The sequence below is a fragment of the Somniosus microcephalus genome, chromosome 2, assembly GCF_052327205.1.
Source record: "Somniosus microcephalus isolate GS21.2 chromosome 2, FLI_Smic_1.0, whole genome shotgun sequence".
Taxonomy (NCBI): Eukaryota; Metazoa; Chordata; class Chondrichthyes; order Squaliformes; family Somniosidae; genus Somniosus; species Somniosus microcephalus.
In genome coordinates this window covers 320,818,878-320,844,715 of record NC_140988.1, presented here as the reverse complement: position 1 = coordinate 320,844,715, position 25,838 = coordinate 320,818,878, and the positions used below count along the sequence as shown (strand labels likewise).

Genomic DNA, 25,838 nt, shown 5'->3' with positions numbered 1-25,838 from the left:
ATTTAAGGTATTAGTTATGCTTGGTATGAAGAAGTGTTTCCTAATAACAGTCCTAACCTTGTCTTTTACCAGTTTGTATCTATGTCCCTTTGTTCAGCAGTTGTAGTTTAACTTGAAATAATGCTCAAAATTAGCCTTTTCTATCTCACTAACTTGTATATCACTATAAAATCTACTCTCATTTTCCTTCCTTTAAAGTTGAAGTCCAATCATTTCTAACCTTTCCTCATAGTTCAGTCCTCTGACACTAGGAGTCAACATTGTGGCCCCTCTCTATACCAGTTCAGTGTTTATTTCAGTACCACAGTGTGTGCACTCAAAACTAGCAATCAGTTAGCCCAGGGAGACATACATTTCTCAAACTGTTGAAACATTGAAAAGCTAAAGAGAGAATAAAGTTATTGAATATTCTGGCCTGCCTCTGGGTTTATTTTTACTTTGTTTCTCCATACACAGCTTAGTCATCCAATGGAGGTTTGTAAATCGGGTGCAGAAGCAGATGAACGCCTTCATGGAGGTAACCGGTTGTTTTTCTAAAGTAGAACTGAATATTCATCTAGAATTGTCTGTTTCATATGACAGCAACTGTTACCTTATTCATAACTTGTAAGCTGTTAACTGTAGAATGAAGTGTACACACCAGGGTTTCTAGTTGTGTATTTTGGAATTTCAAGTACTGTACACTGCTTTCCACAAGAATGTATGTGGGATGAAATGTTATATTTTCCCTCCAATGGAGTTTTATGTCCCCCCCCCCCCCCCCCCCTTCCTGCAAAACTGGAATTTTAATGTGTCTTTTATCCAGGCTTTAGAGTTGTTTGAATAATTGTGCAGTTCAATTAAATATTAACAGCCACTGGGGAAAAGAAGGCATGTGTGCAGTGGTTTACAGATACCACAAGATGGTGCTCAGTGAACTATACATCAAACATTTCACTTTGTGCAGGCAGCCTCCAACATAACATTGACTTAACTTTGGAAACAGCTGACGTATATTTTTGTTTCCGCACAATGATTATGCAGTAATGTGGGCTAGTGGTCCCTGTGTCATCCAAAATGTGCCAGTTCTTGAATGTTGATGTAGATAATAAAGTAGATAGATGTATATTTGGAGTAAGACTGATACTGGGATGGCAGGAATGACGTATGAAGAGAGATTGGGTCGATTAGGCTTATATTCGCTAGAGTTTAGAAGAATGAGAGGGGATCTCATTGAAACTTATAAAATTCTAACCGGACTAGACAGACTAGATGCAGGAAGGCTGTTCCCAATGGCGGGGGAGTCCAGAACCGGGGGTCGCAGTCTAAGGATAAGGGGTAAGCCATTTAGGACAGAAATGAGGAGAAATTTCTTCACCCAGCAAGTGGTGAACCTGTGGAATTCTCTACCATAGAAGACAGTTGAGGCCAATTCATTAAATATATTCAAGAAGGAGTTAGATATATTTCTTAAGGCTAAGGGGATCAAGGAATATGGGGAGAAAGCAGGGACAGGGTACTGAATTTGGATGATCAGCCATGATCGCATTGAATGGCGGAGCAGGCTCGAGGGGCCGAATGGCATACTCATAGAGTCATAGAGTAATACAGCACGGATAGAGGCCCATCGTGTCCGCGCCGGCCATCAAGCCCTGTCTAATCTAATCCCATATTCCAGCATTTGGCCCGTAGCCTTGTATGCTATGGCATTTCAAGTGCACATCCAAATGCTTCTTAAATGTTGTGAGGGTCTCTGCCTCCACAACCCTTTCAGGCAGTGAGTTCCAGACTCCAACCACCCTCTGGGTGAAAAAGTTCTTTCTCAAATCCCCTCTAAACCTCCCGCCCTTTACCTTGAATCTATGCCCCCTAGTTATTGACCCCTCTACTAAGGGAAAAAGCTCCTCAGCATCCATCCTATCTATGCCCCTCATAATTTTGTACACCTCAATCATGTCCCCCCTCAGCCTCCTCTGCTCCAAGGAAAACAAACCCAATCTGCCCAGTCTCTCTTCATAGCTGAAGCGCTCCAGCCCTGGTAACATCCTGGTGAACCTCCTCTGCACCCTCTCTAACGCGATCACATCCTTCCTGTAGTGTGGCGACCAGAACTGCACACAGTATTCCAGCTGTGGCCTAACCAGTGTTTTATACAGCTCCATCATAACCTCCTTGCTCTTGCCTTCATTAGCCGAGGCATTGAATATAAGTATCCCATATGCCTTTTTTACCACCTTATCCACCTGTTCCGCCGCCTTCAGGGATCTGTGTACTTGCACACCCAGATCCCTCTGACCCTCCGTCTTGCCTAGGGTCTTTCCATTCATTGTGTATTCCTTTGCCTTGTTAGTCCCCCCAAAGTGCATCACCTCGCACTTTTCCGGGTTAAATTCCATTTGCCACTGTTCCGCCCATCTGACCAACCCATCTATATCGTCCTGCAGACTGAGGCTACCCTCCTCGCTATTTACCACCCTACCAATTTTTGTATCATCTGCGAACTTACTGATCATACCTTTTACATTCATATCCAAGTCATTAATGTAGACCACAAACAACAAGGGACCCAGCACCGATCCCTGTGGTACCCCACTGGCCACAGGCTTCCAGTCACAAAAACAACCTTCGACCATCACCCTCTGCCTTCTGCCACTAAGCCAGTTTTGTATCCAATGTGCCAAGGCACCCTGGATTCCATGGGCTCTTACCTTCTTGACCAGTCTCCTGTGCGGGACTCCTGCTCCTATCTTCTATGTTTCTATGTAAGCTGGACAAAGCATTAATGAGTACTGTTGATGTGCAGTAACATGTGTAAACAATAGCCTTCATCTGTAAATATTTCTTTATGCAGCGCAATGCATTGCTGTAGCACATTGAAGAGCCAATGCAATGTAGCTATGGAGCGGTAAAATGGGAGTTGACATTTTTGATTCCTCTTGTGGCCAGATGTAAGGAATGCTAAACAGAGGCCAGGCACTTCCTCACAAGGAATTAGAAAAAAAATGCTGCTTTTGTGAAACTCCTAACTCCCCGTTATATAGCAAATTAGCAGCCTACCCTATTCACTGGGAATGGTAAATTTTGTAACGACCTCAGAGGAAAAAGCAGAAGAATTTTCAAACATTTCCTTATTAGTAATACTGGTCTAATTTAGGTCTCCAGATGTCCTTAACAACTAATAGTAGCTGTCAATTGGATTATAGATATATGTTTTAAATGTACTTGTTTGGTGTAGTGTTCATAATGTTTTTTTACACAAGTGGTGATACTTTTTTCTTTTACTGAAATCCATTTGCAGGGCTTCACGGAACTCATTCCTATTGACTTGATTAAAATATTTGATGAAAATGAACTTGAGGTTAGTGTTTAACTCTCTCTCCAGTATAACCTTGAATTTCTTCCCCAACCTCCACTCCCCACAACCCCAAACAGTTTGGCAGTTTTAAAATACAGTCCACTGCTAATTTGGAGTTGTTATTTGCTTGCAAAAGATTTAAATCATCCAGTGGCTCAAATGAAGCAAAGGAGCCATCTTTGCATCATTTCAATTTGAATCGACACAATAATTCAAATTAAGCAGATTCACATTTAGTGTAGGCTGTAGCCAAAATTAGTCCATATTCACGTTCACATTTGAAACATAAATTTGTTTTTGTACTTTCACGCATTAATTTTTGCTCTTGAGCTCACAATGATGGTGCAATGTTAACTATAGGAGTTGTTTTGAAGTCGCAGGGTTGGGCTTTCTTCACTGTTACATTACATAGAGGTCTACAGCACTAAAACAGGCCATTCGGCTCAACTGGTCTCTGGAAATGTTTATGCTCCACACGAGCCTCCTCCCACCTCTCATCATCTAACCCTTTTAACATATCCTTCTATTCCTTTCTCCCTCATGTGCTTATCTAGCTTCCCTTTAAATGCATCTATGCTATTCACCTGAACTATTCCTTGTGGTAGCGAGTTCCACATTCTCACCACTCTCTGGGTAAAGAAGTTGCTCCTGAATTCCCTATGGGATTTATTGGTGACTATCTTATATTTATGGCCCCTAGTTTTGGTCTTTCCCACAAGTGGAAACATCTTTTCCATGTCTACCCTATCAAACCCATTCATAATCTTGAAGACTTCTATCAGGTCACCTCTCAACCTTCTCTTTTCTAGAGAAAAGAGCCGCAGCTTGTTCAGCCTTTCCTGATAAGTATATCCTCTGTGTTCTGGTATCACCCTTGTGAATCTTTTTTACACTTACTCTAGTGCCTCTATCAAATTTTATAATGCTCCTGTGAAGCGCCTTGGGGCATTTTACTATATTAAAGGAGCTATATAAATACAAGTTGTTGTTGTTGTATATTCATTTTTATAAAATGGAGACCAGAACTGTGCATAATACTTCGTGGTTTAACCAAGGTTTGATACAAGTTATAAGACAACTTCTCTGCTTTTCAATTCTCTCCCTATAGAAATGAAGCCCAGTGCTTTGTTTGTTTTATTTATGGCCTTATTAACCTACATCGCTACTTTTTTATAGTCTGATATGCAATTAACAAATGGCAGATTTTATGTTGTTTTCGGTTTCAGTTAGGTTTTGTGGCCTAGAAATTCAGTGGGCTTTGCGCCCACTTAGCGCCTAAAGAGGTCTTTTGCGCTGGCGGGGTGGTAGCGCGGAAATTGAGTGCAGCGGTATTGGCGGCGGTAGCCGTTAGCGCTGCGCCGGGACCGATGACGTCATCGGTGTGCGCGATGGCCCGTAACGCCCCGAAACCGCGCCGATCCCCATATTTATTTGCACCCGCCTCCTCCGAAGCGGGCGCAAACAGCGAACCGAAAACGGGACCGTCCTGCTGCCATAGTGAGGCGCTTTAAAGCTGAAGGTGCGGCCGGCCGCTTTTTCGGCGGCCGCCTGCCCGCACCTCCTTCCCCGGCCTCCTCCACCACCCCCCCCCCCCCCCCCCCCCCCCCCCCCCCCCCCCCCCCCCCCCCCCCCCCCCCCCCCACCCCCCCGCGGATTGCCGGCTGGTTTCGTGAGCCGGCATCTCCGTTGTGCCGAGCTCTTTTGCCGGCACTCGCGATCGGGGCTCCGGCCGTTGCAGGCACCTCCCCCTTAAGAGAAGGAGGAGGCCTGCAGTACCGCAGCCTGCCGCACCGCATCGGGTGGCGCTGCGGCAACTAGCGCGCCGATATTCAGTTGCAGCGCCCCAAACGGAGGCGGGCACACCCTGGTATAGCGCCCGCTTCCGAATTGGGGCGCAGAAGACGAATATACGGCGTGCGCTAATGCCTCCCCGCCCAGCGCTAACTTTTGGGCGCGAGCGAGCTGCCCGCGCCCAAGTGAATTTCTAGGCCTGTGTGTTTTCATTCTTGATGAGATTAAATATCTTGATATAAACTGGGTTTATGGTTTTATTTAAGCAAAACCTGCCTACTTCAAATGGAGGAGAATAGATTCGCATTCTGTGCTGTAGAGAAGCTTCAGTTCTCAACCCATAATTTTAGCAATGTAATATTGTGACTGCAATTCTTTTCAGAATTCTGATGGATGCTGAAGTACTACTGCATTGTTTATAATTATTACTTCATATTTTCTAATAATTTTGCTTTATTTGAAAGCCCCAAATCTGATTACTGCCAAGTAAAGCTGATGAGGTGAAAACAGATCACTAGTGCTATAGCGTTGTACACTAGAGTGTTATACTTCTGAACATCAAACCAGAGCTTGAATCCCAGTCCAATGTCTTTGTTGCAGCACAAGAGAGACAACACATTGAACGATGTCCATTCAGTTGCGTCAGCCTGGTTGTAGTGAGCTCCTCGGCTTCCATCAAAAGATGGAAAAACCACTGTGTGTCCATGTACCTACATGTATGTGCAGTCATGCTTGGAGTTTTAAAGGGAGCTGAAGTGCCCAGTCTTTGCAGCTAGTATAACTTGGTCAAGCAAACCAGCCTGGAAATTAGGGGGAGTCACATTCTAATTACACTGCTGTATAGAAATTGAGTGGCTGACATCTTGATCTCATGATGAGTTGGATTCTGAGGTGTTGTATTAACAATGTCTGTTACACTGTAGTCCACACAAAATTGATCTACCACCAGACAGCAGTGGGTCTTGAGTGGATCAAAGTCAAGGATGTAGCCAAAGCAGTGTGAGATCAGCGAGATTCTACTATTTTCAAATTGAATACATGCAACTGTGGGCAAAAAAAATAGTTGACTGACTAGGGAATTAGATGACATCTGCTCTCTAACTTCCCTAAAGGGACATATCTCTGTCTCTATTACTTAGGGATACAATTTATATTGCATATCTCAAACAGTTGTTAGCTGGTTGACCAAGGAGTAGAATTCAGACTGTCCCTGAGCAAAGCTGTCTTGTCATAGAATCATAGAATGGTTACAGCACAGAAGGAAGCCATTCGACCCATCAAGCCCGTGCTGGCTTTCTGCAAGAGCGCTTTAGCTAGTCCCTTTCCCCGTAGCCCTGCAAATAAAATTTTCCTACAGATTCTTATCCAATTCCCTTTTGAAAGCCACAATTGAGTCTGCCTCCACCACCCTTTCAGGCAGTGAATTCCAGATCCTAATCACCCCTAACTATAAGAAGGTAGCTTGATTGGATGTTGATAGCGCAAAAACAAAAAATTAAGCTTTTAAAGTAGTGGTTAATTTAGGGGGTGAAAGGATGGGGATCCTGTTGACCAGTATTAATTTTGATTGACCAACCAGGATAAATTCCTGAATTACATCCTTGATGTAAGGGAGTTCCCCTGGTGCTCTGGCTAATATGTATGCCTCAACTACCACAGTCACATAGATTAACTGATCATTTATTTCATTTGTTGTTTGTGGGACCTCCGTGTGAGACGAATTGGCTACTGTTTGCCTGCCTAACTTCAAAGGTAGTTTATTGGTTATGGAGTGCTTTGAGACACCCTGAGGTCATGAACATTGCAATATGAATACACGTTCTTTTTTGATAGTTTGAGAATATTGGACTGTGAAGATGTAACTGCTTTTATTGCAGTAGTAGGAGTTTGTGGAAAGATTTCCGGTTTGATTCAAAAATAGTTTAACCTCTGCTTTTTTATAGTTAAAAAAAAATTCCATCTGTTACTTAGATGTTTCCTGCTAAATGCAACACCTTTAGTGTTGTTTTCCAGTCCTGAATTTCCTAGTAATTCATAGTTTTTCAGAATAAATATTAGGTGGGAGGGAAAGGCAACAAACCTTTAAATTGTGTTTAATTTTGAAAACGGTGATTATGGAATTCATGATTGTTTTTCATTGAGTTTGAAAAGCTGAACTGGAAAATTGGCCTTGTTAGCATTGAGACTTTTTTTTAATAGACAAAGTATACGTAAATATATTGCCTATATTCTGTAACAGACTTAAGTCACGGCATTTATATTAATGCATATTTGGTTTCCTTTTAGTTGCTAATGTGTGGTCTTGGAGATGTGGATGTCAATGACTGGAGGCAGCACACGGTCTACAAGAACAGCTACTGTACAAACCACCCGGTCATTCAGTGGTACTGGAAGGTAATGTATAATCAAACAATTAAGCCAAATACAATAGTGAGCAGTTACAATATTCTTTGCTGAAGCCTTAATTTTGCTCGACACAAAATATTCACATACCTGTAAAATTGGTCTTACAGTAGGTTTTGCACCACAGTTTACCGCACTAAAATGTATTTTAATGTTTTTTTGAGAGTATAGAATGTGGCTTATTAACAAACATTTTAATAGCAGGGATGCATAAATTTACCTGAGTATTGACAAACATTCCCCTGGATAAATGGATCTGCACACCAGTATTTCTGCGCTGTTAGCTAAATTTAGCAGATAATCAAATTATCGGCGCTTAAACTGCTATTTACATGGAAGCAGTAGAAATATACTTTGTTGTTGCATTGATTCCGCAATCAGCATTCCTGGTGAGGAGTGGCGCTCACAAGGAGTGCCGGTCAGGAAAGTGCATGCACTCATCCATCGCATCTGGCAACCAATGTTCCCGATAAATTTCCTTTGTACTGGGCAGGCTACAAACTGCTCTGAGCACTACTTTGTTGTCCATGTAAGAAGTCACACAACACCAGGTTATAGTCCAACAGCTTTATTTGAAATCACAAGCTTTCGGAGCGCTGCTCCTTCGTCAGGTGACCTGACGAAGGAGCAGCGCTCCGAAAGCTTGTGATTTCAAATAAAGCTGTTGGACTATAACCTGGTGTTGTGTGATTGTTACATTTGTCCACCCCAGTCCAACTCCGGCATCTCCACACCATTGTTGTCCATGGGCAGTTTACATTTTAAAACAGTTATCAACTGACGAAGTTGTGAGCGGCCTGTTTATTTCGGTGCGCGGTACATTCCAGATTGCTGCGCACATCTTAAAGGGAACATTGCTGGCAACCCTATCTTGAAGCAGGTCTCCGGCATTGCAGTAATATAACATTCACATTACAACATTTTTTTTTGATGCTGGCTTAACGATGAGGTGGAAGACGATGGCTACTCTTTCTCTGTCTCCTCCTACCCAGGGCGATTATATTCCTCCCACTTGTCACCGCCACGTGGATTGTGATTGCAGACCTGCTAGGCTATTCTCTGGCTGTCCGCATAAAGGTTGCATCTATTTCAGATCACAGCAGCTAACATGTAGGCTTCTAGATCAGTGTTGTCTGTAGAAATCGCCGAAATCCACAGGTATGACTATGGCAGCACCATATTAACCTCATGCATTAATGCGCTCACACGTTAATGTGCTCACACTATGCAGGTAAATGTACTTCTCGTGGTTTTTTTTTTTACTTAACAAACATCTACCACCATTCTTCTTCTTAGGCAGTCCCTCGGAACCGAGGATGACTTGCTTCCACATTAAAAATGAGCTCGCAGGTGACTGATGAGTCCAATGCGGGACCTACAGTCTCTGTCACAGGTGGGGCAGACGGTGGTTGAAGGGGCAGGTGGGTGGGGTGCTTGGTGTGGTAAACCACTGTTATAGTTATCACTGTATATTGTTCTCACTGTTCTCACTGTCACATCACTACACGAGGTCGCCTCTTGTCGCACTGTTATACCTGGGCTGACCACCTCCGACTCCGCCCATTACCTGCCCAGGTATAAAGGTAGCTGACTGGCTAGTATTCCTCCCTGTTGGATCGGATCACCCACGAGGGTGGGCTCTGTTATTTAGCCAATAAAAACCTTCAGTTACGTTCTTAACTCGTCGCCTTTTATTGGACTAATTGATAGGCATATCAATTTTATTGACTAAATTTTAAAGATGTCTGATAATGAACAGCAACAGCAAGGAGCTCACCCAGCAGCACAGCAACAGCAGCCTCCAGACAACGGGCCACACCAGCCGGCTTGGCTGCAAGCCTTGAAACCACCATACCTGGATCTAAACCCACAGGCACCAAACTCAGCCAACGACTTCAAACACTGGCTGGACTGCTTCGAATCGTACCTGGAGGAAGCCGTCGTCCCTCAGAGATCCAAACTAAGAGTCCTGAAAGCCCAAGCGAGCCCGAGAGTATATACACTCATCCAGGACATGACTACGTACGACGACGCCATCAACCTACTGAAACAGCAGTACCGGAGCCCGGTAAACTACATGTACACTAGGCATCTCTTAAGATCTCGCCAGCAACAGCCAGGAGAATCGATAGCTGAATTTTCACGAGCGCTGAGACAACTCGGCAGGAACTGTGACTTTAAAGCGGTGACGGCTACTGCGAACATGGAAGACAATGTCCGCGACGCCTTGGTGAGAGGCCTACGTTCCGACTACACACGGCAAAGACTGCTTGAAGCTAAGGACATAGACCTGGACAAGGCCGAAGCCCTCGCCCTCACCCTAGAGGCCACCCAGCAAGACCAGGAAGCGTTTGCCAGGTACTATTCGCGACCCTGGGACTCGGGCCCGACCCCCACCCCACCACCCTTCACAGCGCTGCCCCCGGGACCTACCTCAGCGTCTGCATCACGGATCCGACCGGGCCCGCTAGCCCCGGTACCGGCCCCGACATCAGGCAACCCCGATCGGGCCGCTGGCTGCTTCTTTTGCGGCCAGGAGAAGCATCCGAGGTCGCGCTGCCCAGCCAAAAACTCGACCTGCAAAACCTGCCTCAAGAAAGGCCACTTCTCCAAGGCCTGCAGAAGCAAATCCTCAGAAGCCAGCAGTGCCTCATGCGAACCCTGGGGGCGGCCATCTTTGTGCGGGGCAGCCGAAGCCTGCAGAGCCTCATGGGAATACCAGGGGCGGCCATCTTTGTGCGGGGCAGCCGAAGCCTGCAGAGCCTCATGGGAAAACCAGGGGCGGCCATCTTTGTGCGGGGCAGCCGAAGCCTGCAGAGCCTCATGGGAACAGCAGGGGCGGCCATCTTTGTGCGGGGCAAACGATTTAAACAGAGCCTCATGTGAACTACGGGGGCCACCATCTTCGCCGCCATCTTGTCATGACAACGACGCGCTCATCTACACCCTAGCTTCCGTGACCCTGGATCAAGCCCGCCCGCACCACCTGGCCAGCTCAATGATGGACATCAAAGTCAACGGCCACGCCACGACCTGCCTGTTCGACAGCGGAAGCACGGAGAGCTTCATCCACCCAGACACGGTGAGCCACTACTCCCTCCCCGTCCTGCCAACGCGCAGCCGCATCTCGATGGCATCGAGGTCGCACGCCACAGACATCAGCGGCTACTGTGTCGTGACATTGTCGGTTAAAGGGACAGAGTATAAAAATTTTAAACTCCTCGTACTCCCCCAGCTGTGCGCTGCCGTCATACTAGGGCTGGACTTCCAATCCCACCTCCAAAGTGTAACCCTAGCATACGGTGGACCCCTCCCCCCACTCACAGTCGACAACCAGCGAAAGTTAAACCGCCCACCGCGTAACACCTGCAGCCTATCCACCCTCAAGGTACCGCCACCTTCCCTGTTCGCTAACCTCACCCCCGACTGCAAACCTGTCGCTACTAAGAGCAGGCGGTACAGCGCTGGGGACAGAGCCTTCATTAGCTCTGAGGTGCAGCGACTCCTGAAAGAGGGCATTATTGAGGGGAGCAGCAGCCCCTGGCGTGCCCAGGTGGTGGTAGTCAAGACCGGCGACAAAAATCGCCTGGTTATCGACTACAGCCAGACCATAAACAGATACACCCAGCTGGACGCATACCCCCTCCCCCGCATATCGGACATGGTCAATGAGATTGCACAATACCGCGTATTCTCGACCATCGACCTCAAGTCGGCCTACCACCAACTCCCCATCAGCCCGGAGGACAGCCAGTACACCGCCTTCGAGGCGAATGGCCGCCTCTACCAATTCCTTAGGGTCCCCTTTGGTGTCACCAACGGGGTCTCGGTTTTCCAACGGGAGATGGACCGGATGGTTGACCAGAACGGACTACAGGCCACTTTCCCCTATCTCGATAACGTCACCATCTGCGGCCGCAACCGGCAGGACCATGACGTGAATCTGGAGAAATTCCTCCGTACGGCCCAACGGCTGAACCTCACCTACAATAAGGAGAAATGCGTGTTTAACACAGCGCGCCTTGCCATCCTTGGCTGTGTAGTAGAGAACGGAGTCATCGGCCCCGACCCCGAAAGAATGCGCCCCCTCATGGAGCTACCCCTCCCCCACTGTCCAAAAGCACTTAGGAGAACCCTGGGGCTTTTCGCCTACTATGCCCAATGGGTACCCAATTATGCGGACAAAGCCAGACCCCTCCTGAAAACCACATCCTTCCCCCTCACGGAAGAGGCGTGCGCGGCCTTCTCCCTCATTAAGGGAGACATAGCCAAGGCCACAATGCACGCAGTGGATGAGTCAATCCCCTTCCAAGTGGAGAGCGATGCATCCGACTTCGCCCTAGCCGCTACCCTTAACCAGGAGGGTAGGCCGGTAGCCTTCTTCTCAAGGACCCTACAGGGCCCCGAGACCCGACACTCGTCGGTCGAGAAGGAAGCCCAGGCAATTGTGGAGGCAGTACGGCGCTGGAGGCACTACTTGGCAGGCAAACGATTTACCCTCCTCACCGACCAACGCTCGGTTGCCTTCATGTTTAATAACAAGCTGAGGGGCAAGATCAAGAACGACAAAATCTTGAGGTGGAGAATCGAGCTTTCCACCTATGATTATGAGATCTTGTACCGGCCCGGTAAACTGAACGACCCCCCTGATGCTCTTTCACGCATTACATGCGCCAGCGCGCAAAGTGATAGACTTCAGACCCTCCACAATGACCTCTGCCACCCCGGAGTCACCAGACTCTACCATTTCATTAAGGCCCGCAACCTGCCATACTCCATCGAGGAGGTCAGGACCATGACCAGGAACTGCCAGATCTGTGCTGAGTGCAAACCGCACTTCTATAAGCCGGACAGAGCAAGCCTGATCAAGGCCACCCGCCCCTTCGAGCGTCTGAGCATCGACTTCAAGGGGCCCCTACCGTCATCCGACCGTAATGTGTACTTCCTCAACATCGTTGATGAGTACTCCCGTTTCCCCTTTGCCTTCCCCTGCCCAGACATGACCAGTAACACGGTCATTAAATGCCTGAACAAACTCTTCGCCTTGTTCGGGTTCCCGAACTATATACATAGTGACCGGGGCGCCTCCTTCATGAGCGAGGAACTCCGTCAGTTCCTATTGGAGAGGGGTATTGCAGCAAGCAGGACCACCAGCTACAACCCCCGAGGGAACGGCCAGGTGGAAAGAGAGAACGCGACGGTATGGAAGGCCACCCTCTTAGCCTTAAAGTCTAAGGGCCTCCCAACCTCCCGCTGGCAAGAGGTCCTCCCGATTGCGCTGCACTCCATCCGGTCACTACTTTGCACTGCCATTAACACCACCCCCCATGCCCGAATGTTTGTCTTCCCCAGGAAGTCGACTACGGGAACCACCCTACCAACCTGGCTGACCTCTCCGGGACCCGTCTTGCTGCGAAAGCACGTGAGGGCCCATAAAACGGACCCCCTGGTCGAGAAGGTGAACCTCCTGCACGCCAACCCCCAGTACGCCTATGTGGCTTACCCAGACGGACGGGAGGACACTGTCTCCTTACGAGACCTCGCACCCTCACCCCCCCCTCCCAACCCCCCCCGAGTCCAGCCGAGGTAGACGGCATGCCGGAACCCCACGAGCCTTTGCCGACTACGCAGACACCAGCTTTAACACCGGATAATGTAACACCGCCGCTGCGACGATCGGAGAGGCTAACGAAGCCTCCGGACAGACTGACATACCAGAGCTGGTAATACACTTCACCCCGCCGGACTCTAATCTAAACAAGGGGTGAATGTGGTAAACCACTGTTATAGTTATCACTGTATATTGTTCTCACTGTTCTCACTGTCACATCACTACACGAGGTCGCCTCTTGTCACACTGTTATACCTGGGCTGACCACCTCCGACTCCGCCCATTACCTGCCCAGGTATAAAGGTAGCTGACTGGCTAGTATTCCTCCCTGTTGGATCGGATCACCCACGAGGGTGGGCTCTGTTATTTAGCCAATAAAAACCTTCAGTTACGTTCTTAACTCGTCGCCTTTTATTGGACTAATTGATAGGCATATCACTTGGGTTGACGTGCGCTCCTTGCGCTGCATGTGCTTGGCTTCCGCTTGCTCCCGGCGAAGAGACTCGAGGTGTTCGGCGCCTTCCCGGATGCTTCTCCTCCACTTTGTGCGGTCTTGGGCCAGGGATTCCCAGGTGTCGGTGGGGATGTTAGACTTTTTCAAGGAGGCTTTGAGGGTGTCCTTGAAGCGTTTCCTCTGCCCACCTGGGGCTCTCTTGCCGTGCCGGAGCTCCGAGTAGAGCGCTTGTTTTGGGAGCCTCGTATCGGGCATGCGGACAATGTGACCCGTCCATCAGAGCTGATTGAGCGTGGTCAGATCTTCGATGCTGGGGATGTTGGCCTGAGCAAGAACACTGACGTTGGTGCACCTATCCTGCCAATGGATTTGCAGGATCTTGCGGAGGCAGCGTTGGTGGTACCTCTCCAGCGCTTTGAGTAACCAAGGAAGTGAAACACTCGCACACTCTGCTTTTCATCTTACTATTTTATCACCAAATACACAAAAAGGTTAAAGTACATGTAATGTATACAACATTGAAGGGACTACTTTGTTTTGCGGATGTACATCCTTGGTTGCGAGCGTATATAACAGACGCGTATCGATTTGTATAGTCAGTGCCGAAGTTCCAGTTAACCAGTAAAGATCACTTGAAGTTACTCTCAGTCTCTGCTGCTTTATTATTTTATGTAGTTGTGTATAGCAGTACAAACACAACAAATTGGCAACGAGAATTATGAACCTACGTCTTCCTATTCTGGCATCGCATCCAAAGGACACCGAAACTTGGAGGAAAGGAGCGAGAAGGCAGAGAAAACGGAGTACGCTTGCTAAGCTAGGCAGGGGATACGTAAGTCAAGTGAAAAGTGCACAGTGACTTGCATGACGCTAGCTAACTAGTAAAGAAAGAAAAACGGGTTTGGATAAAAAAAATGGCGATGATTGGCACTATTGCAGCATTTGATAGCAGCATTGAAGACTGGGCAACTTACATTGAAAGAGTGGAGTTGTACTGTGAGGCTAACGGAGTGGAGGTAGAAAAGAAAGCCACTGTTTTGCTGAGTGTTATGGGCGCAAAGACATATGGGCTGCTACGTAGTTTATTAACCCCTGAAAAGCCAGCAAACAAAACATTCAAACAAATAGTGGACACCAAGACCATTTAAGCCCCAAACCAATGCTCGCTTTAGAAATTCAACAAAAATCCCTGAAATATTCAACTAATAAAATGTCACTGAAACAAGAAAAGAAGTGTTATCGCTGTGGCAAAATGTCACATGACCACAATGACTGTTGGTTTAAAGACAAAGACTGCAGACAATGTGGCAGACAAGGGCACATTGAAAGAGTCTGCAAAGCAAATAAGAAGCAGAAAACTGATACAATACAGAGTAACAAGAAGGTACATCAAGTGACTGAAAACAAGAAACCTTTCAAAGAAAGATACAAGAAGGTACACCACGTGACTGGAAACAGTTCAGATTTGAAAAAAGTGACACAAACTCAGGAAGAGGATTTGGCTTGACTGAAACTACACAGTGTGAAAGAGACAGAGGATCACAGAATAATATGGATTACTCCAGAAGTGGCAGGAGTTAGGCTGAAAATGGAGTTGGACACAGGCTCAGCTTTAACAGTGATCTCTGTACATGACTACAAACGACTGTTTTCACACATACTGCTAAGGCCAACTAAAGGACATACACAGGACAAAGAGTGTGCCCCAAAGGTAAAATAAAAGTGACAGTGACATACAAAGAAAAAAAAATACCGCAATTGAATCTCTATGTAGTGGAAAATGGAGGACCCCCATTGCTGGGACGCGAATGGCTCAGGAAAATACAGTTGGATTGGCACACCATCCAAGCACTGTTTGTGTCAGCAAAGGAGGACAGCAATGCCACTCCTGTGAGACTGTCACAAATACTCTCTGACTCTCAGGAAGTGTTCAAGAAGGGAATAGGAACACTTAATTTTTGCTTTCATGCCCTTAAGATTGAGGAGAACGCAAATCCAAAGTTCCACAAGGCCAGACCAGTGCCTTATGCAATTCGCCCTTCAGTAGAAGCAGAGCTGGAGAACTTGGAGCAGTTAGCGGTCCTGTCCAAGGTGGATTGGAGTGAATGGGCCACACCTATAGTTCCAGTGATGAAGAAAACCTCCAGCACAAAACCAGGAAAGCCAAGAAAAGTGCGCATCTGCGGAGACTTTAAAGTGACTGTTAACCCAGTCCTCCACACAGTACAGTACCCATTGCCTCGCATTGAGGACATCTTTGCTTCCCTGTCAAGAGGGGAACGCTTCACAAAGATTGACTTGGCCCAGGCCTATCTCCAAATGGAAATTGATGATGCATCAAAGAAGTACCTGACAAATACGTACAAAGGCCTTTACCAGTACAATCGGCTGGTATTCGGAATAGCATCAGCTCCTGCAATCTGGCAAAGGGCAATGGACCAAGTCCTGCAGGGGATCCCAGGCACTCAGTGTTATCTTGATGACATCATCATTACTGGCAAGAATGACAATGACCACCTTTCCAACCGCGAACAGGTGCTCATCAGGTTACGGGAGTATGGGCTCCGAGCGAACCGAGACAAGTGTGAGTTTTTCAAAAAGGAAATCTCCTACTGTGGACATGTGATTGACGAGGACGGTTTACACAAGTCTCCAGACAAGATTGAAGCTGTGATTAATGCACCAACACCTGAAAATGTGTCTCAGTTGAGATCATATCTTGGACTGGTGAACTACTATCACAAGTTTTTGCCCAACCTATCCACAGTGTTACACCCACTAAATGCACTGCTACAGACAGGGTCACAATAGAAGTGGAGTGACAGCTGTGAACAAGCTTTTCAAGAGAGTAAAAACTCATTACTTCAGAAGAGGTGCTAGCTCACTTTGACCCATCCTTACCTATTCGACTGGCATGTGATGCTTCACCCCATGGCATTGGTGCCGTGTTGTCACAAGTTCCCAGACGGCTCAAAGACCAATAGCCTTTGCCTCAAGTTCATTGACTACAGCTGAACGCAATTATGCACAGATTGACCGAGAGGCCCTCAGCCTTGTGTGGGGAGTCAAGAAATTCAACCACTACTTGTATGGTCAACAGTTTACACTGTTAATTGACCACCAGCCTCTCGTTTCAATCTTCAACCCAAGGAAGGGCGTTCCAGTGATGACGGCACAACGGCTGCAGCGATGGTCACTCTTCCTAGGGGCTCACCTGTATGACATTGAATACAAGGGGACCAAGCAGCATGGCAACGCCAATGGTTTGTCACGTTTACCACTGCCGACCTCAGAGAGAACTACAACAGTTGACTCAGCAGAGGTATTTCACACAACAATAGTTGAGCAGCTACCAGTGACAAACTCCCTCATTAAAAGAGAAACAAACACGCAATGACCCTACATTGTCAAAAGTTTATGACATCACTGTGAAGGGATGGCCAGCGCATGGTGACTTATTGTTTCCAGCATTCTCGGCTAGGAGGGAGCAGTTATCAGTGTGTCGGGGAACACTGATGTGCAGCTCACGAGTTGTGATTCCTCCCAAGCTTCGTAACCGAGTGCTAGATGAACTGCATGAAGGCCACTTAGGTACGGTAAAGATGAAAAGCCTTGCCCGTGGATACGTGTGGTGGCCGGGAATTGACAAACAGATCGAGGACCTGACAAAGAGCTGCTCAGGATGTCAAAAGGTCCAGAACGCACCACCACAAGCCCCTCTCCATCCATGGGAATGGCCCTCATCACCATGGCAACGTGTGCACATCGACTTTGCTGGACTGTTCATGGACTCCATGTTCTTAATTGCAGTCTTTGCACATTCCAAATGGCCCGAGGTCATTAAAATGAAATTAACCACATCTGAAAAGACCATTTCAGTTCTGAGGACCATGTTCACTAGAAATGGCCTACCAGAACAAATCTGCACAGATAATGGACGACAATTTGTCTGACTAATTCCAAGGTTTCATGAGGAAAAATGGAATCAAGCACTACACATCTGCCCCGTACCATCCAGCTACAAATGGCTTGGCAGAAAGATTCGTACAGACTTTCAAGAAGGCCATCAAAGCAATGTACAGCGAGAATCTACCACTGCAACACAAGATAGACAATTTCCTCTTTGCTTATCGGAACGCAGTACACGCAGCCACTAATCAGACTCCAGCGATGATGTTTCTGAACTGGAACCTGAGATCTCGCATGGACCTTCTTAAACCGAATGTACGTCGTGATGTAGAGAACAAACAGTTCAAACATTTGAATGCTAAGCCAACAAGAAGCTTCAGTGTGGGACAGTCAGTTCTTGCTTGTGATTTCCGGACGGAAAAGTGGCAACCAGGGACAATATCCACAAGAGAGGGACCACTGATGTATACTGTGGATGTGGGAGAGAACGTTTTGAGATGTCATGTGGACCAAATTCTGGATGTTCAGGTGGAAAACACCCCTATACCTCGCCCAGACTAACCTGACATGGAAACAGACACTCCTGATTCATCAGCATCAGCCTCATCCACAGCTGAGAGCTCTACCTGTGCTGATAGCTCACCTGATGCACCTGTACCTGTACAGTCTCATTCCCCAAAGCAAAAGAGTCTGGAGAGACGTTACCCAGAGAGGCAGAGGAGGCCTCCCCAGAGACTTGACTTGTAAAAGGGCTGTTGACAAAATAAAATGTTATGTTGGAATTTGAATTTTGTTACTTTTAAGAAAACAAAAAGTTACTGTAAAGACAGGCTTTGTATGTTAATTATAGAAATTTTGCGTTAATATACTATTAAACTAAAGGGGGAGGAAGTGTAATGTATACAACATTGAAGGGACTACTTTGTTTTGCGGATGTACATCCTTAGTTGCGAGCGTATATAACCGACGCGTATCGATTTGTATAGTCAGTGCCGAAGTTCCAGTTAACCAGTAAAGATCACTTGAAGTTACTCTCAGTCTCTGCTACTTTATTATTTTATGTAGTTGTATATAGCGGTACAAACACAACAGTACACATACCTATGCCACACAAATAGGAGTATTGAGATAATATGCCTAAGGACGGTGTCTATTTCTCATTTTTTATTTACTAATCAGGATTGCAATTAGCCACGTCTGGATTCCCAATCAGCCGCATGTAGCTAGTGGCTAATGTATTGGACAACGCTGTTCTAGATCATGGTGTCTGTTAACGATGAAATGATTTTCTGGGTCACCAAAGCAGCAGGTTAGCATGACCCTCCACTACGTATGACTTCCAAATGTCCGAGGTACAATCAGTTTAACACCCGTGGCTGCCAGACCACGTGTCCATGTTATATGAAGAAAATATTTGAAAATGTTCCCGTGCAAATGTGCTGTGATATTTATAAAATCGTTTGTCCAACCTCGCATCTGAGGTTCTAGAGATTTTGGCCCCTGCAGCTTCTGTTGAATTGTAAGGTGCTCCCTCAGTGAGTGCTAATATGATAGTGGCATCAGTAACACTGACGGACTTTTTTGAAAGGTGTGTCTAAATCCTGCATTGAGCTCTCTCACAACTAGATGGGGGGTGTGGGGGGGGTTTAGAATTCTGGCTTGGTGCCCTGGCAAACACAACATTTTGTGTTCTGTTTATAATGCTATGCCATTCCCTTTTTAAAAAAAAAAAAAAAAACCTTTTTGTTCTATTAACTATTTCAGATATTTTGTGCTGGGAAGTACAAACCCGGTTCAATGGACCGAATGGTCTGCTCCTGTTCCTATTTTCTTGACACCTATGGAAGTCATTTGCCAATTTCTGTATTTATCTTCCGTGCTGAAAATGTCCATTCTCTTTGTGCCGACAGAAATTTCTTGTCTGAATGCAAGAACATTCTCCTGGCAAACTTCAAACTCCTAGTTCTTCGTTATCTTTTACCTTTTAACATCTCTGTCCACTTCTTGGAATAAAGCTGTATCGGAATCGTTTCAGTCCCATGTATTTTGAAGCGACTATACGATCAAAACTGTTCACAACAGCGTAGTAGAAAACATTGGTTTGTCTGTTCTAAATCAAGTGGCTGGTTTCAAATATTGTCTTTTTGAAATCTGTAACCTGGGTTTGAATCTAATTCTACATGAGGGCAACATTTTTTCTGCCAATTCTAAGGATACTTTCTAAAATTAATGATGTATCAAATCATTACCTAGGGGTTGAGAGTCCACATCATACAAGTGCCCATAATTTGACTCTAAATTGTGAATGTCAGTGAGGTTTTGAAAATGGCTTGTTTTGGAACTAGAATCAATACACTGGTGTGAGACTGTGGGGTGGGAGGGGGTGAGCAGTAGGGAGAATGCTCCTTTCAAACTGGAGTTTGCTAGGATAACATTCCACAATTACTCATAGCCTTGAGAATGCTGGGAATATAGCATTTCAATCGAGAGGAGAGCTAATCCTTGGTGAGTTTTGAAAACTTTTTTTAAATTTCCAAATCATTTTTAAAATACTAGAGATGGATATTTTGGATCAGTGTAGAGACAGTTTTGATAAGTATGCAATGTGTACTGTTCCTAAGATAGGACAGGATAGAAGTGTTTTGTGTTGTTAAAGGGTACAAAATGTACAGGAAACTCTTTTAACCGGCACCTAAATAACCAGAAATCTCTGTTAACCGGCAAAATTCAGGAGTAGGTTCAGGTAAGTTTTACTTCATATTAGTGGCAGTTCCTGGACCTGTGGCTGTGTAACTGAGGTTCGTGCACGTGTTGCTAAGCAACAGGGAAGCTTGGATTTGTTGCTGTGTACGGAGCTCTCGTACCTTTTAACTATACCTCTCTGTAATCCGGACTTTTTGATAAACCAGCACCACGCCGGTCCCGTTGGTGCCGGATAATAAAGAGTTTCCTGTAGAAAACTTTCCATTCCCAGCACTCAATGGGGGAAAAAAAATGTCACCAAGATATTTTTCGGTAGCTAAGGGTATGTTTGCTCCTGGAACCAAAGACCACCAAGAGAAACCAAATTAAAGGTTGTTCAACAAGAGTAGCAGCCATAATGTGGGCCAATAGGTAATTTTTTAAAAGGAGAAAGTAATCCGACGGTTAAAAGTACTTAACATCAAAGAATTTCTCCCAGATCTCCATGGGCTTCACTTTATATTTTTAAAAGTGTTCATATTTATATTATTTGCATTACAGAATTCCTGTGGGTTGATTCATTTAATTGAGCAAACATTGGTAAGAGATGCAGTTTCCCTTTGCAGTGTCTGCTCTTCAAAACTGGTGTCAATCGAATCCCAAGTCACTGCTAAATTTCACCCATTCTCCTTTTTTTCCTTTCATTGTAAAACAAAATAGATTTAGAGCTGTTTTGACTGAGTGATATAGGATCTCGTTGCTATTTTTTGTGTTTCAAATGGATTGTTATGTGAATTTGATTTTTCAGTTTTTTAAAATTAAATGATCCATGTAAAAGTGACTCAAGATGGCATTCTGCTGGGAGTCAATAGTTTCAACTTTTATTTTGACTCATGTTGCAAAATGTTCAGTCCTGCAATTGCAATTTGGAGATGATCCTATCAGGGCTAGTCTACATCTGAAAGGGCTGCAGTATTTATCTAAGCTTCAGGGTTCAGTGAGCTGAGTTTCGCAATAGTTCTTAACACAACTAACAATGTCAACTGTTGCAGACTGAAACTACTTTTTTTTCCTTAAAGATCTTTTGGAGGGGAAATTAAGTTTTATCTGTTAAAAGAACAAACTGAATATTCGTGTGTAAAATCATTTGAGGTGAAAGCATTAATACTCTTTAGCAAAGGATTCCTTCTCAATGTGCAGTGTTTTTTATTTTGGCAGACTGACTGAATTCACTTGTACTTTTTACACTGAGCCAATCACATTCAGGAATTGGCTGAACTGATTGACCGCCCACTGAAGCATTACACAGTATCAAATGAAGCTTGATGCTACTGACTTGATAGCTGTCTACATTTTTGTTCCCCCTACTTCTTGACTATACTATCCTTACCTGAAGTGATAACTGAATGGCAAATCATCACCTTCAGGCATATCTGACAAAAAAAATACTTAAACAAAATCGTGAATCTAAACACTCTGATAAAGTTTTGTTGTAGTTGCTTTAGTTCCAATAAACTTAAATCATCCAAATTCATTAATTTAATTCACTAATCGCATGAATTCCCTAATTGGTTTGAATAAGCTTCTGAATAATGGCAAAACAATTTGGACATTAACTGCAATAGATTTTCCTTTGTTAGTTCAAACTAAATAACAAATAGAATAAAATATTCATAAGTGACTATATTTTCCTGTTTATTCATGATTGATTACTTCAAACTCCGTTTTTTCTTGAGCAATACTGCAATAATAGAATTGTCTTGGAAAATCAACCATTCGTGTAATAAATATATAGAGGGAGAAATTCGGTGGAGCCGCAAACAGGGCGGCAAGCTCGCCTGGGCGCCGGAATTAGCGCCGCGATCGGAGCAGTTGCGACCGCCGGAAATTCAGCTTGAACGCCCCAAGAGGGACACGGGGCGAGACTCGAGGCGCGCCGCGTCCCTCTTAGGGCACTGAAACTGAATATCGCAGCGCAACGTGCCGCAGCGCCACACGCTGCGGCACGGCGTGCTGCGGTACTGCAGGCCTTCCTCCCATTCTTAAGGGGGGGGGCCTGCACCACCGCGGTCAGAGCCCGGCATCGAGGAGAAGTGCCGGGCTCTCGGAAAACAGCCGGCACTGCCACGGGAGATCAGGAGGCCAGGGCCGGAGGTGCTGGCAGGTGGCCGCCGAAAAAAGACGTCTGCCCCGCACCTCCACCTTAATTTGCGCCACTGCCGCCACAGGTAGGCCCCGTGAACCGGGCGCGAGTTGCGAACGGCGCTACAGAGGCGGGCGCTACCGAATATCGAGATCGAGGCGGTAGCGGGGCACTGCGCACACCGATGATTTCATTGGTGGCGGCGCAGCGCAACAGGCTAACGCCGCCATTAGCGCCCCAGCTAAATATCGCGGGAGGCGTGGCCGGTGGCGCTAAAGCCACTGAGTGCCCTCTTTAGGCGCTAACTGGTGGCGCAGTCCACCGAATTTCTAGGCCATAATGTTTTAAATGTTCATATGGTTTCAAAGTACTTGCTTTGCTACACTGTTGCATGACATTTTAGAATGGAAATTAGATTTGGATAGACAGAAAGGATCAATTCAGTTATAATATCAAGGGCAGCTGTGTGTAACTTATTGAAGACCATGAGGTGTAATTACTGTGCCTTCCTGGGATAGTTATAGGGTAATTGTTCTTGGGCAGATCCTCAGGTCAATTAGAGATCAGATTGGCTTTTTAATGTAACTACTAGAAGGTATTTTCCATTTGATAGGGGGGTTTCTCTGTACATTGGAGATTATTGGCATCCTTTTTTTAATGCAAATTCTTGTGTCATGACAGTATGCGTCATTTATGTGAGACCTGAAGTGTGACAAATGAATCTGCATCTATTGACAACAGTAGGTAAAAAACAACTGAATCTGGTTAAATCCATCTCTTGTTTTGTTTACCCTCTGATCATTGGTTTGTCAGGCTTTACCACATGCTACTGACTTGATAGCTCTCAATGTCTGCATTTTTGTTCCCTCTACCGCTTGACTGTACTATCCTTACCTAAAGTGATAACTGAATGGAAAATCATCCCTTTACCTTCAGGCTTATCCTACTTTTGATGTACACAAATATTTTTTAAAAAGTAGTGAAGCTAAACACTCCTAAAGGTTTGTTGCAGTTATTTTAGTTCCAATTAAATTAAATCTTTCAAATTTGCTTCATCAATGACCTTCCCTCCATCATAAAGTCAGAAGTGGAGATGTTCACTGATGATTGCAGAGTGTTCAGTTCCATTCGCAACTCCTCAGATAATGAAGCAGTCCATGTCAGAAAGCAGCAAGGCCTGGACGACATTCAGGCTTGGGCTGATAAGTGGCGAGTAACATTCGCGCCACACAAGTGCCAGGCAATGACTATCTCCAACAAGTGAGAGTCTAACCACTGCCCCTTGACACTCAACTGCACTACCATCGCTGAATCCCCCACCATCAACATCCTGGGGGTCACCATTGACCAGAAACTTAACTGGACCAGCCACATAAATACTGTGGCTGCGAGAGCGGATCAGAGGCTGGGTATTATGCGGCGAGTATCTCACCTCCTGACTCCCCAAAGCCTTTCCATCATCTACAAGGCACAAGTCAGGAGTGTGATGGAATACTCTCCACTTGCTTGGATGAGTGCAGCTCCAACAACACTCAAGAAGCTCAACACCATCCAGGACAAAGCAGCCTGCTTGATTCGTACCCCAGTCACTACCTTAAACATTCACTCCCTCCACCACCAGCGCACCATGGCTACAGTGTGTACCATCTACAAGATGCACTGCAGCAACTCGCCAGCTTTTTGAAAGAGCTATCCAGTTGGTCCCATAGCCCTGCATTTTTTCCCCTTCAAGTATTTATTCAATTCCCTTTTAAAAGTTATTATTGAATCTGCTTCTGTAAGATTTGGATCACAGGTCACACGCAGATTACCCAAAGAGTCTTAGGAGAGTCATAGGTTGTTTTATTAAGGAGCGGCAGTCCAAATATAGTTAAGTACAACATGCAATCAGGGTAGACATAGTAGACATACAACACGTAACACATGAGAACGGTTTACCAGCCTCGGAACAGATGGGCGGATGGGGGTTGAGGTAGAACGGTGGCCTCAGATTCCTGCAGCCTGCGGCAGTGGTTTCTTCCTCTTTGTTTGTCTCCCGAGGCTGGCAGAGGTGTTGAGCCGAAGCTAGCATAAATCCACCTCCGAGGTTGAGCTTGACCAAGGTGTTAAGCCAAAGCTAACATGAATCCACCCCCGGGAAGCTCTTCCCCTCTCTGCCTATCTTTCCCTTTTGGCTGCCCGTTTATATACCTTATTTTGGGGGGGGGGAGGTGGCAGGCGGTGGATACCTCATGTCAATCATTTGTTACCCATTGAATTGTCATGATACACCACACACTTTGCTGCTGAAACTTTTCTGCTGTTAACTGACTGGTGTTCCCCTGCCAGCAACTTTGCACTTAACCTTCACCAAATGGGACAGTAAGCCTTCCTCTTGTAAGATACCCTCGTTGTACATAGACATATACGTCGAATTAGGATCTGGTTTAATCGCAAAGATTTTGGTTTCTTTTTACTTACGGAGAGCTTATAGATTTGTACTGCAGCTAGAAATAATGAAATGGTTAAAAGTTCATTCCCGTGAAGATTTAGGGTTTAATGTATTAGGGTACAATTTAGCTGACGTCGTAGTTTAATAGTTTGCTGAAACTGTAGGATGTTTGCTTCGTGTCTCTTGGCCATATTGTGAAACGAGATAGCCAAGACAGTTTTGAGATAGGAAGTGGAACAGCGGAGACAGGATGGTAAACAGGTTGACATCTGTTGTTTTGGAAGAAATATTTCCTTTTTGAGGTCTTGTTCACAATAACACTTGTCATGCCATATTTAATGCTATAAAGATCTTGAGCTTTTCTTAACGAGTTGTAGAGAGAATCGGGTTTGAAAAGGATCGACAACGTTACATCTCCACCCGGGAAAATCACGGTTATGTCGTTTGTTTTTAAGCAGTAGACATAGAGAAACATTTTGTGTCTGGACTTGGTCGAGTACAATAAACGGAGAATCGTTGCAAACCTATATTGGGTGTTGGAATCAAACTGCGTCCAACACTTGTAGTGTGAAGGGACCAATGTCCTAGGTCACCCAAGTGTCTTGCTCTAGGATTAGAGTTACAACAGCCTAGTGATAATCAAGTAATTGTTGATATGGTGTGCCACTCTATCATTCCAACCTTTTGAGATGAAAAAGTCAGGAAAAACAATAGATGAATCAGATATGGCCAACGTTGTATGTTTTTTATACTTTTGTGGATTTAAAAAAAAATGTGCTTCCTACTTGATTCATTTCACTCGACTCTTTTCTTCCAGGCTGTGTTATTGATGGATGCTGAGAAACGTATCCGACTACTGCAGTTTGTTACTGGAACCTCAAGAGTGCCTATGAATGGGTTTGCTGAGCTATATGGTGTGTGCCTATTTTATTTTGTATGCAAGCGTAACCCTCAAGTTTAAATTTATGATTTCATTTTTATCTTTATTTGGTTAGGACATTTCATTCAAAAGCCCGTAAAGCTTTCACTTGTAGAATTGTAGTACAACTACAGCCTTTTTGAGGAGAAAATACGATGTAT

At 45.5% G+C, this 25,838-nt stretch overlaps 1 protein-coding gene across 8 annotated transcripts in view; it reads left to right on the top strand.

Annotated features, from left to right (window-relative positions):
• nedd4l (NEDD4 like E3 ubiquitin protein ligase) overlaps positions 1-25,838 on the top strand; it is a 577,353-nt gene that overhangs the window by 544,187 nt on the left and 7,328 nt on the right. For all 8 annotated transcript variants that reach the window (XM_085974389.1, XM_085974354.1, XM_085974372.1 and 5 more), the window contains 4 exons: positions 457-517; positions 3,278-3,337; positions 7,412-7,519; positions 25,576-25,672. In XM_085974389.1, coding sequence (XP_085830515.1) covers positions 457-517; positions 3,278-3,337; positions 7,412-7,519; positions 25,576-25,672 — 326 coding nt within the window. The remainder of the gene's footprint in view (positions 1-456; positions 518-3,277; positions 3,338-7,411; positions 7,520-25,575; positions 25,673-25,838) is intronic.